The 12,945-nt window shown below is 34.7% G+C and overlaps 1 protein-coding gene across 2 annotated transcripts in view; it reads left to right on the top strand.

The window, feature by feature from the left end:
• SIDL (SIDL trafficking protein particle complex subunit 10) overlaps window positions 1-12,945 on the top strand; it is a 248,066-nt gene that overhangs the window by 146,606 nt on the left and 88,515 nt on the right. For both annotated transcript variants that reach the window (XM_090411063.1, XM_090411072.1), the window contains exons 14-15: window positions 587-728; window positions 7,657-7,772. In XM_090411063.1, coding sequence (XP_090267189.1) covers window positions 587-728; window positions 7,657-7,772 — 258 coding nt within the window. The remainder of the gene's footprint in view (window positions 1-586; window positions 729-7,656; window positions 7,773-12,945) is intronic.

Below are 12,945 nucleotides of genomic sequence, written 5' to 3'. Positions count from 1 at the left end.
GAAGCTAAGGGGGTGGGGAGATGCCTTGCTACTCGAAATTCCCTTACAGAAAACAAACAAGTCTTTATCCTTGCTCTGAATGAGGAGTGGGTCAGTTTGCCTCAATAACTCCTGAATCACTTGGTGCTAAGCATAGTGTGATGTTTTGAGATCTGTATCACAGCAGGGGTAGACATATTATATACCGGAATGTCTCTCTGCGTAGTTTTCTGTAAACACTGTATATTAACTCCTTCATTATATTCTTAGAAAATTTGTAACTTATTTCAATTTAATTTGTACAAAATTTATAACATATTTTTTGTATAACAAAAAATTTATTAGTATGCTGGCAATAAATTCATGTTCACATTTGGCTGTAGTCATGAAAATTTTTCATATTCAGACGAAAATGTAATTCTTCCTTAGCAAAAGGACACCAATTTATATTCTGTATTCTATTTTTTACAAGTTAGAAATTAGGTTATATTATGTACTCAACAAAATACCTTGCTATAGCATATCTAAATTTTTGTTTCTACTGTATTTCATTAATGTGATAAATGTGATGTATATAGTTTCAGTCTGTTAATGCTTTTTTTTTTAGGTTAAACAAATTGGCACTTATTCGCTAAATCAGTTATGTATTGAATGGGGTAATATTTATTTTATCCTTCCATGCATTTATCCTGCAATAATATTTTCAGTTATTTATAAACCCCCAACAATTGAACTTCACCCACTTGAAGGTATGGAATTTCTGTTTTACATTGTTTATATTTTGATAACATGAAAATGCTAAAGGTATAGAATTTCTTTTTTACATATTTGTGTTTTGGTATGTTTTTCATTCTAATTTGTAATTATTCATTTGAATTGTATGAAATATAGTGACATTTCTCTTGATTTTATTTGAATTGAGACTGAGTGTCAGGTGACAATAGGAATTCATTGGAAATCACTCAAATTATGTGACTTATATTTAAATATATTATTGTTGTTGTTGTTGTTGTTATTATTAAGAGAGGCCACCAAGGAGTCAGAGACTTATTGAGGGAGGCCACATATTACCTGCACAAACTGTCATACCTTTTGAATTTATTCACACTACCTGTGTATATAAATTCAATCTCCCATAAATTCACATCTCCCATATAACTTTTCACACCCGCATTTATTTCACACATTATTCACACTTGCTGGGCGAGTGGTTAGCGCATCCGCTCTCCAGTCAAAAGGCTGCGGGTTCGAATCCTGCCATGGGCATGGATTTTTGTGATTGTCTCTGAAAATACTAGTGGTGATCAGCAATAGACGGTGTTGGTGTAGATGCGGTTCATTGTAGATAGAGTTGATGATGAAGACAGAGAGGTGTAGAGCAAGTGCCCTCCCTCGATGAATCCATGGACTCCCTGGAGGTGCCATGTAATAATATTAATACCTGCACTCACAACCATGTAATAATATTAATACCTGCATTCACAACCTGCAAAGGCAGTCCACTCCAATCATGCACTACTCTATGACAGAAAAATCTAGCTCTCATCCCTTTCTTGACTGTATTCATGCTCAACTTCCATAGATGTCCTCCCATTCTCTTTCTACCATTCATAAAATGAAAAATTCCATTACTGGTATCCTGTATAACTCCTTCAGAAGTTTGTAAGTTTTAATCATATCTCCCCTTTTTCTTAGGTTTGCTAGTGTCTAACAGTTCACAAATTCTCAATCTGTATTCCATAATTCTGACATCATCTTTAGCACTCTTCACTGATCAACATCACGATAGAAACCAGGAGACCAGACCTGTGCACAATAGTCTAAATAAGGTCATATCAAAGCCTTGTAAAGAGGCAAAATGAATTCGTTATTCTTACATGTCAATGTTTGTTTCAACACTGCAATTATCCTTTGAGGTTGTATTCACAATCTTTTCTATATGGCTCCTGAACTTCAATTTCCTATCTACTAAAACATCAAGATCCCTAGCCTGATCAGTTTTTTCTAGCATAATTTCACCAATATAATACACCATTGAATATCTCATTGCATCAAAGTACAGTAAACCCTCCTATAACGCGGTACTCTTATAATGCGGAGCCAAAATTGCGACAGCCCTCCTATAACGCGGTTTCCGTTCAACAACATTCCATCAACTTAATTGGTTTAAGAAGATTCTCTATAGCATGAATTTATCTATGTTAAATTTTTACAGTTGAAATTAACGGGGAATTCCCTTCTTTTTGGTGAAGGTACATCACCATTTTCCAATTTCAGTTATCAGGGAATTCCCCTATAAGCGAAGAAACGTTGCGAGATTGTTCACAGTGCTCTGTTTTAATGCTTAAAATAGACCGTATGATTGGCTGTTGCGTATTTGCGTGAATTTTTTTTTTTTTTTATCCAATAGCGCTGCCGAACTTTCGCTGTTGCAACCACCCACTTTGTCATCAATTTTAAGTGCAACTTAGTAGGAAACTGTCTGTAAATCCGTGCAGACGTACATATCACGATTACCGTTCAATAAAGTGCCTTTTGCTCGCTTAATTTGTGTTATCGTAATTGGACAACATTACACAATACTGTAGGTAATATTTTTTATTTGTTGTAAAATAATTGTTAACCCTAGGTTTGCATAATGTCAGACACAAAAGAAACAAGAAAACAGTTAAAAAGAAAGTTTATATCTCTTGAGGACAAAATCCAAATTTTAAATCGTTTAAAGGGTGGAGAAAAAATATCGTCTGTTGCAAAATCGATAAATTTGAATGAATCTACAATTCGAACCGTAGAGAAAAATGCGGAAAAGATAAGGAAAACTATGGCAGATGGCTGTCCGTTAGGTGCGAAGCGTGTCACCCGCGCGCGAAACATTAATATGGTTAAAATGGAACGAGCATTGATGATCTGGTCGGAAGACTGTATAGCCAAAAATATTCCAATGAGTGGAAATCTTATCAAATCTTACACAGAACGAATCAAACTGATTAACAAGTGATTTTACTTACTTCCGAGTTTCCCTCCACGCGGTTCCCATATAACGCGGTACGAATCAATCTGATTCGTACTAATTCTGAGTTTCTTATAGCGCGGTTTCCATATAACGCGGCACGAATTAACCTGGTTTGCACGTTAAATCTGAGTTTCTTATAACACAGTTTCCATATAACGTGGTACGAATTAATCGCGTTATAGGAGGGTTGACTGTATACAAAAACTAACATTGAACTGAAAGTCAAGCTCATAATTAATTCAAATCATTCTGTAAGTGTTGCATACCAGTTGCATTTCTGATTACTCTTGTGTATATTGGCAACATCACCAGATAGCTGTATGTTTCTTTCCTGTTAAATTTTTCCCAATGTCATTAATGTAAATAATGAATAATAATGGCCTGATCCATGAGTTACACCATCATCATCATCAAATTCCTGCCATGTACCCTCAAGGGGGGGGGGGGGGTGTACAGGATATGATAGTACGACATGAAAAATTTACATCATTACTAACTTCCTATTTACAATTTTCCTCCAAATCAGTCTGTTACTTGTCAAGACTCCAACATTACCAGATCTTATATTTCTATCATCTAAGGCATTTTGTACCGTATCAATCCACCTATATCTTGGTCTTCCTCTGGGTCACTTTCCTGCCAACTTGGCAGAGAACACTTTTTTTGCTAATCGTTCCTCGCCCATTCTGTTTAAGTGACCATACCACCTGAGATTAGCTCTGCTAACGCATTCCTGGATGCTGACAATGTCAGGTTCTTTCCTAATATCCTCATTTTTAATATGATATTGCCATTGATTCCATCTGTTCATGCCTCTAATCTTTCTCAGGACTCTCGTATCTGCGGTCTCTAGTCTTTGGTCAAGTGTTTTACTTCTGACCCAGCTCTCAGATCCATAAGTTAAAACTGGTTTGAACACTGTCTTGTATACAACTAATTTAGTGTTCCGACTAATTTCTCTATTATTCCATATGAATTTATTCAATTGACTTCCTACCATACCAGCTTTGTTGATTCTGTTGTCTATTTCCATATTTAATTTACCTTCTTCACTAAAAATCATGCCTAAGTAGCTGAAATGTTTTTACTTTTCCATTCCCCGTTCACAACACAGTTGACATTTTCAACAATTCTTCCTATTTTCATTGTCTTTGTCTTGTTATTGCTGACCTTCATACCATATCTATTACAACAGTTATTCAATTTAGTCAGGTATTTCTTGCAAACTTGTAGCAGATTTATTTAGAAGCATAACATCGTCCGCATAAAGCAAAGAGGCTGACATTAACATCTCCAATTCTGATATCATGTTAGTACCACTTTCCTTCATAATGTGATCCATATAGATAATGAATAACAGAGGGGATAATGTGCATCCTTGTCTCACACCAGATTTAATATTAAACCATCTTGCTGTACTTCCTTCAATTCTAACTGACTTACAACTCAAATAAAGAGTAAGTATTGCTTGATATAATTCCACAATTCTTCTCAACCGTTTCTCAAGTATACTTGCATATATCTTACCAGGAACACTCAATAAGGATATACCTCTGTAATTCTCACATTCAGTTTTATTTCCCTTTTTATATATAGGTACTATGAGAACTCTACTCCAATCACTGGGAATTCATCCCTCTGTCCAGGCATTCTGAACTATGCAGTGCAGCCACTGTAAGATTTATACCACCATACTTCAGCATTTCTGGTCGAATATCATCTACTCACTCCTGCTACCTTTCCACATTTCAAGCCTTTGATGGCTTTTTCTACTTCAAGTATGGATATGTATTCCTGACTGCATGCCTGGTCAGTGTTTTTTATCACTGTGCTGTCATCACTGCTTGTTTCATTTAGCAAATTTTCAAAGTAATTACTCCATACTTCAAGGATAACTTTTTCTCCTGTTTTCATTTCACCTTTATCATCTCTAACTCCTTTTACAGCACTCTTTCCTCCATTCCTAAGTTTCTTCAACAACCTCCAGAATATTTTGCCACCTTCTTGATATGTATTTTCTATGTTCTTGCCAAAGTCCTCCCATGACTTTTGTTTAGCTAGTTTTACACACTGTTTAGCTATCTTACATTTGTCTCTGTATTCTCTAAGAGCACAAGCTGACTTATTTGCCAGGAACTTTTGATATGCTTTCTTCTTTTCCTTCACTGCCTCTTTAACTTCCTGTGTCCACCATGGAGTTCTAATTTTTCTAGCCTTGCAGATAACTTCACTACATGCCTCTCTAGCTGAATCAATCAGGGTTTTCTTCAAGGCTTGCCACTGAATCTCCAAGGTTTGGTTCCTGTTCTTAAACTCTTTCATTTTTCCTTCAATAATCTTTGTGTATTTTAGTCTACAGTTCACATCTGAGAGCTGCTCAACTTTTATTCACTTTAAAACTTTCTTACATGTCATTCTTTTCAATATGAAATTCAATTTTATCCTGCTCAATACTAAATAGTGATCACTTCCAATTTCAAATCCTCTGTACTCTCTGGTGTCCTGCACCAGGGAGAAAACATCACTATCAACAATAACATAGTCAATGAGACTTTTCTTATTCCTTGCCTCTTCTCTCCATGTGAATTTATGCACATTTTTATGTTGGAACATGGTGTTAGTAATAACCAATCCATGTCCTGAGCAGAAATCCAAGTATTTGCCATTATTATTAGCTTTGCTCTTTTCTCCAAATTTTCCCAAAATAGTTTTGTATGTCTCACAATCATTTCCTACTCTGCTATTTAAATCCCCAACAGGGATCAATTTTTCATTGTGTCAGTTGCTTTTTCTTAAACCTCAAAAAATTCCTCTGCTTCTACCTTAGTAGAACCTTCTGTGGGACCATAGGCACAAATAAGTCTCATTGTCCAGTTCCCCATTCTGATCCCACATCACTCTACTTGAAATTGCCTGCCATTCAAGAAGATTAGCCTTGTATTTAGTGTTGAATACTATGGCTACTCCTTCTTTTCCTTGATTGTCATTGCCTGAATATAACATTTTGTATTTATTGCTCAGAAAGATCTCACCAGTTTTTGTCTTTTTTGTTTCAGCCACCTCTATTATGTCGATCTGGTACTTATCTAATTCCTTCACTAGCTCCATTTTTTTTGCCATTCAGGCTTCTTATGTTGATAGTACCGATCTTTAACTCTGGTGATGTTGAGTTGCAGTCAGCCATCCTCTTATTCAAACTAGTAGTTAATAATCCAATTCCATATTTTCCAACTTATGCAACATCTTTCCATGTTGTATCCTGTCAAAAGCTTTAACAAAGTCCGAAAGTTTACCTTTCTTTGGTAAACCCACGGTGTTCACTACAAAGTGCAGATTCTCTGTTAACCCATTTCTGAATATTAGCCCTAACCAACTTTTCCAAAATCTTCATCAACATCTAGAGACACATCTGTCTTTGTACCACCCTATGAGAAGCATTCCAAAAGTAATGCCACTTGCACACTATGTAGAATGTGAGTGTTTAAATATGCCTAGTCTTGTTTTATTCCTTCATCTCTCCTCTGCAGTTCAGTATATTTAGTGTATGATTGATGCTGTGTAATGTCATCACTAATTAAAAGATTTTTATCATGAAACAACTATAGATATATAAGTACTGTACATTGTTCATAAAGTGTCAGAACCTTTCAACTTTTCCACCTTATACAGAGGTGTCAAGGTGGAAAATGCAGTTGACTGATATAAGACATTGGTGCATAATCTAAGTTGCTTCAGATGTAAGTACAAGCAATCAAAAATCTATTCATTCTAAATGGATTGAGCCAGTAGTGCATGGCAGGAGGTCTGAAATTGCTTGAGGGTAGCAGTATCAGACTGCATTCCTAAGGTCAGGAGAATAAACCAAGTTGGTATTGGATGAATAGTGATATAAAGCAAGAGCTGCAAAAAAAATAAAAGAAAACATTGTGGAGGAAATATAAAGAAAAAAGTGGTCAGCATACTCATGAGCAGTACAAAGTACAAGCAAGAAGGGTGATTAATATGGTAAAGAAGGCCAAATCAGATTATGAGAGAGAATTAGCCAAACAGACTAAAGTAAACCCAAAAGAGTTTTTTTTTTTCATTATGTAGCAAGTAAGAGGAAAAACGACTATGGTAGAATGACTTTAAACAATGCTCATGGTAGGAAGATGACTGAACCAAAAGAAATAGTTGAGTTGCTGAGTGATCATTTTGCAAAGGCATATCATCCAGGTGGTGATTTTAGAGTTGATGATATTACAGAGATGTATACCAATATGGAGGCATATGAACAGGAGGTGTTTTACACATTAAAAAATATGAATGTGAACACAGCAGTGGAACTGGATGGCATATCAGCCCATTTACTATGTGAATGTGCAAGAGAATTGGCATTACCTCTGACAAAGTTGTTCAATCTAAGTCTCATCCTTGGCAGAGTTCCAAGGGAATAGAAAGAGGGTAAGATAGTACCCTCTTTCCACTCTGACATGTGGTGGGTGATTGGAATGCATTAGCTGAAATTGTGGTGAGTGCAGAAAGAATGAAAGCATTTAGGTCAAGGTTTGATGAACTGTGCATGTGAGAGTAAGACCTTCTGCAATGAGTCTCTTGATACCATAGAGGTGTGATGATAATAATAATAAACCATTTAATAAACTTCTTGTATTATTTTCACACAGGGGATCTTCTAGCTGGAACTGAACAAACCCTGCAACTGAATATATTTAGTGGAAGCAATGTCATTGAAGAGGGTACACTTGTACAGTTAAAAGCTTCTCTTGGTCTGCAGTTAAAAGTAAGATTAGCAACAAAATACATATTGAATACAAAGTACATAGTAAAATCAGCTTATTGATATTTCATATTGATAATCTGATTTTTCCAAGTTTAATTTTGCATGCAATGATTTCTTGTTTATTGAAATTTCTGAAAACTTGTACTGGATTTATTTAGGGTCATGACATCATCTGCATAATGTAAAGAACTGAATGACATCTCTCTAATTTTTATTTCAGGTTTATTGCTGCTTTCCTTCCTAATGTGATCCATATAGATGATGAAGATGGTGTGCAGCCTTGTCTTACATTTGATTTTATCCCAAATTATCTTCTTGTACATCCTTCACTTCTGACTTGCAGCTTTTAAGTTATATATTTCCCTGTATAATGTTCCATTTATGCAATTATAAATGTAGTGTTTTGAACAGTTCTTCTCCCAGAACATGTTCATTTTCTTTCTTTCCAAACCATTTCTGGTTTGGAAATCCGAATTTTCAAATGCAGACCAAATCTGCAAATCTTTGTGATATTCCTGTGATTTCCCATGTCTCATCTTCTCCTTAGCCAACTGTATTCTCTGATCAATTTCTCTCCCATTGGATGAAAAATACAAGTTTCCAAGAAGAAAGAAAAAACCCTGATGATTCCATTTGAGACCAGATAACTCATCTTCAGTTGAAAACTCTTATAAAAGGTCTTTGGATCATAGATGGGATTCAAACTCAGGTTTTTCCATACAAACAATTTGGATGCTCATTTGATTATTTTTCTTAAATAGGATATAATCTTGACAGACTCAATTTGCTCTGAACCCAGCTCGTTATTCTTCTTATTCTTCATATTTCTAATTTTTCTGATCCTCGTTTATGTATTCTTGCATAAATCTTAACTGGAACATTCTTAGTATGAACATTCCTCTGTAATTTATTTTCCTTTTTATTGATGGGTATGAGCTCTCCTCCAGTCATCCAGAATTCATCTTTCTGAATTTAGCATGTCACCATTATAAAACTTTCATACGTCAATATTTGAACATTTTTGATTGCATTTTCTCCTTCAAATATTGATATGTACTCACCTTTGCATTCCTCTTAAATATATTCCCACTGCTTTTGTCATTCCCTTTAAAAAAATCTTTCAAAATAATTATTCCATTTTACATTTTTGTGTTTGCTGAGGATACGTCTTACTTGCTAGGAACTTTCAGCTTGATTTCTTCTTTTCAGGACTGTTTCTTGAGTCCATCATGGCATTTTTTATTCTTGCAAACAACTTTTCCACATCTTGTTTTTAAACGGTCATTTTTTCTCCAATAATAATATTATCATTTCTATGTGATGCCTCCTTCAGTACTCATTGCAGGAGGCTACTGCTGCTATACTACATAGTCTACTGTCTATGCTATATTATATTTGTCTGTTAATTGTGCGTGTTCTCCAGCCAGTTTGCTTTCTTCAGAAGGAAAAACCCCAAGTTTCTGGAGATCTTTTCCATAAAAAGGTTTCTTTTCATAGGGAAAAGTATTTTCACTAAGCTTACAAAGTAAATTATATTAGACAAGAAATCATATTCTTGTTTAATCCCTTTCCCTTACCAAAGTCTACAAGCGCACGAATTTTGTGCATCTAGTGTCTTCATCACAAAGGCTACTTATATGTACAGTAGAGGCTGTTGACTTCATCAGTTGTCTCGATATCCTATAATGTGCAGCACATTTCCTTTTGGATGTGTCTATTGCTATACATTATATGGGAAAGATCATTAACCAGACTAGTTTTGACCTTTATTGATGGCTCATCAGTAGGAACTAGACCCAGGCTGTTACTGAGGTTGAATCAATGCAAGTCACCGTATAAAAATTATGTATTTTCTGTACATGTCTGAAAGGGAGAGTGCTGTGCATTTTAGGATACCGAAGCATATAGAGAATATCAATGCAAGTCAGCATCAACATTTCAAATTCCCTATGACAAATATTAGTGCATCGTAATATATACATTCAGTTCTGAAACATTTTTATCTGTCACTTCTTTTCCAGGCGCATGCCAATCCTTGTATCCCATTTGTAAAAATTCTTTGAACTATTCTAATATACAGATTTAGGTAAAATACTAATTAATAGCCAAAATAATATAGTATACAACATATGAAATTCTTTAAATATTTAAAATATTTAGTATGAAATAATGTATAATCAAATTTTAAAAAAAACTTTAATTTCCATTAAAAAATATTACAAATATTAATTGACATCCACATTATTTTAACTCAATAAGCGAATAACACAAAGGTAACATGATTCAATATTTTTTGAATATAGTGTAATAATGCATTAACATACCTTCCTGATATTCTGGAAGGTATGTTAATGCATTATTACACTAAATTTCTTGTAATGAAGCATGTTAATTACAAGAAATTTGACAATGTCAAATAGAAAATCTATACTAATATCTGCAATGGCATTATTTTCTGAAATACATTTTAGTTTAGAACAAATACTTTGTAAAAATAAAAAATCACTTAATAACATCGAATATTGGAATGCTTTATTTCCAGTAAATAAATATTTATAAGCTTTCTTCGTGAATCTCAGTGAGAATGCTGATTTATAAGTGTCCTATGCTTATTCTCAAAATACTTGATAGTACTTTATAAATGTTACAAATGAAGAAGAAATTTTAAAATAATACAGTACACATTTTATTTTATTTTTGAATACAGATTTTAAACTGAGTTTTTTAATTTTATTATTTTTTTTATCATTACTAGAAACTTCTAGGAATTCAGGGAACTCATCGAGAAAACACATATCATTCATACGATGTACGTGCACCTGAGGAATTAAATAAGTACCAGATCGACATAATAGGGGTGACTGAAACAAAAAAGACCAAAACTGGTGAGATCTTTCTGAGCAATAAATACAAAATGTTATATTCAGGCAATAACAATCAAGGAAAAGAAGGAGTAGCCATAGCATTCAACACAAAATACGAGGCTAATCTTCTTGAATGGCAGTCAGTCTCAAGTAGAGTAATGTGGGCAAATATGAGAATGGGGAACTGGACAATGAGACTTATTTGTGCCTATGGTCCCACAGAAGGTTCTACTAAGGTAGAAGTGGAGGAATTTTTTGAGGCTTTAGAAAAAGCAACTGACACAATGAAAAAGGAAAAGTTGGTCTTTGTTGGGGATCTAAATAGTAGAGTAGGAAATGATTGTGAGACATACAAAAATATTTTGGGAAAATTTGGAGAAAAGAGCAACGCTAATAATAATGGCAAATATCTGTTGGATTTCTGCTCAGGACATGGACTGGTTATTACTAACACCATGTTCCATCATAAAAATGTGCACAAATTCACATGGAGAGAAGAGGCTAGGAATAAGAAAAGTCTCATTGACTATGTTATTGTTGATAGTGATGTTTTCTCCGTGGTGCAGGACACCAGAGTGTACAGAGGATTTGAAATTGGAAGTGATCACTATTTAGTCTTGAGCAGGATAAAATTGAATTTCATATTGAAAAGAATACCATGTAAGAAAGTTTTAAAGCGAATAAAAGTTGAGCAGCTCTCAGATGTAAACTGTAGACTAAAATACAGAAATATTATTGAAAAGAAAATGAAAGAGTTTGAGAACAGGAATCAAACCTTGGAGATTCAGTGGCAAACTCTGAAGGAAACATTGATTGATTCTGCCAGAGAGGCATGTGGTGAGGTTGTGTGCAAAGATAAAAAAATCAGAACTCCCTGGTGGACTCAGGAAGTTAAAGAGGCAGTGAAGGAAAAGAAGAAAGCATATCAAAAGTTCCTGGCAAATAAGTCAGCTTTTACTCTTACAGAATACAGAGACAAATGTAAGAAAGCTAAACAGTGTGTAAAACTAGCTAAACAAAAGTCATGGGAGGACTTTGGCAAGAATATAGAAAATAAATATCAAGAAGGTGGCAAAATATTCTGGAGGTTGTTGAAGAAGCTTAGGAATGGAGGAAAGAGTGCTGTAAAAGGAATTAGAGATGATAAAGGTGAAATGAAAAAAGGAGAAAAAGATATCCTTGAAGTATGGAGTAATTACTTTGAAAAACTGCTAAATGAAACAAGCAGTGATGACAGCACAGTGATAAAAAACACTGACCAGGCATGCAGTCAGGAATACATATCCATACTTGAAGTAGAAAAAGCCATCAAAGGCTTGAAATGTGGAAAGGCAGCAGGAGTAGATGATATTCGACCAGAAATGCTGAAGTATGGTGGTATAAGAGTCTTACAGTGGCTGCACTGCATAGTTCAGAAAGCCTGGACAGAGGGACGAATTCCCGATGATTGGAGTAGAGCTCTCATAGTACCCATATATAAAAAGGGAAATAAAACTAAATGTGAGAATTACAGAGCTATTTCCCTAATGAGTGTTCATGGCAAGATCTATGCAAGTATACTTGAGAAACGGTTGAGAAAAATTGTGGAAGAAAAGCTTGGTGAAGAACAAGCTGGATTCAGGCCAAATAGAGGCTGTCAGGATCAGATCTTCACTTTACAACAAATAGTCGAGAAAGCATGGGAATATAACAAAGATCTGTATTTAAGTTTTGTCAATTTGGAAAAGGCATATGACAAGGTGCCAAGAGAGAAGCTATTCAATACGCTGCAGTTATATGGTGTCAATGGGGCATTATATCAAGCAATACTTAGTCTTTATTTGAGTTGTGAGTCAGCAGTTAGAATTGAAGGAAGTACAAGAAGATGGTTTAATGTTAAATCTGGTGTGAGACAAGGATGTACATTATCCCCTCTGTTATAAATTATCTATATGGATCACATTATGAAGGAATGTGGTATTAAACCAGATATCAAAATTGGAGATGTTAATGTCAGCTCTTTGCTTTATGCGGATGATGTTATACTTCTAAATAAATCCGCTACAAGTCTGCAAGATTCTCTGACTAAATTGAATAGCTGTTGTAATAGATATGGTATGAAGGTCAGCAATAAAAAGACAAAGACAATGAAAATAGGCAGAATCATTGAAAATGTCAACTGTGTTGTGAATGGAGAACCTGTGGAACAAGTAAAACATTTCAGCTACTTAGGCACAATTTTTACTGAAGATGGTAAACTAAATATAGAAATAGACAACAGAATCAGCAAAGCTGGTATCATGGGAAGTCAATTGAATAAATTCATATGG

Source organism: Typopeltis vanoorti, chromosome 2 (assembly GCF_054136105.1).
Source record: "Typopeltis vanoorti isolate ZY-2024b chromosome 2, IOZ_Tvanoo_1.0, whole genome shotgun sequence".
NCBI classification, from domain to species: domain Eukaryota; kingdom Metazoa; phylum Arthropoda; class Arachnida; order Uropygi; family Thelyphonidae; genus Typopeltis; species Typopeltis vanoorti.
Note: the sequence above shows the minus strand (reverse complement) of the source record. Positions and strands in the feature narration are given on the sequence as shown.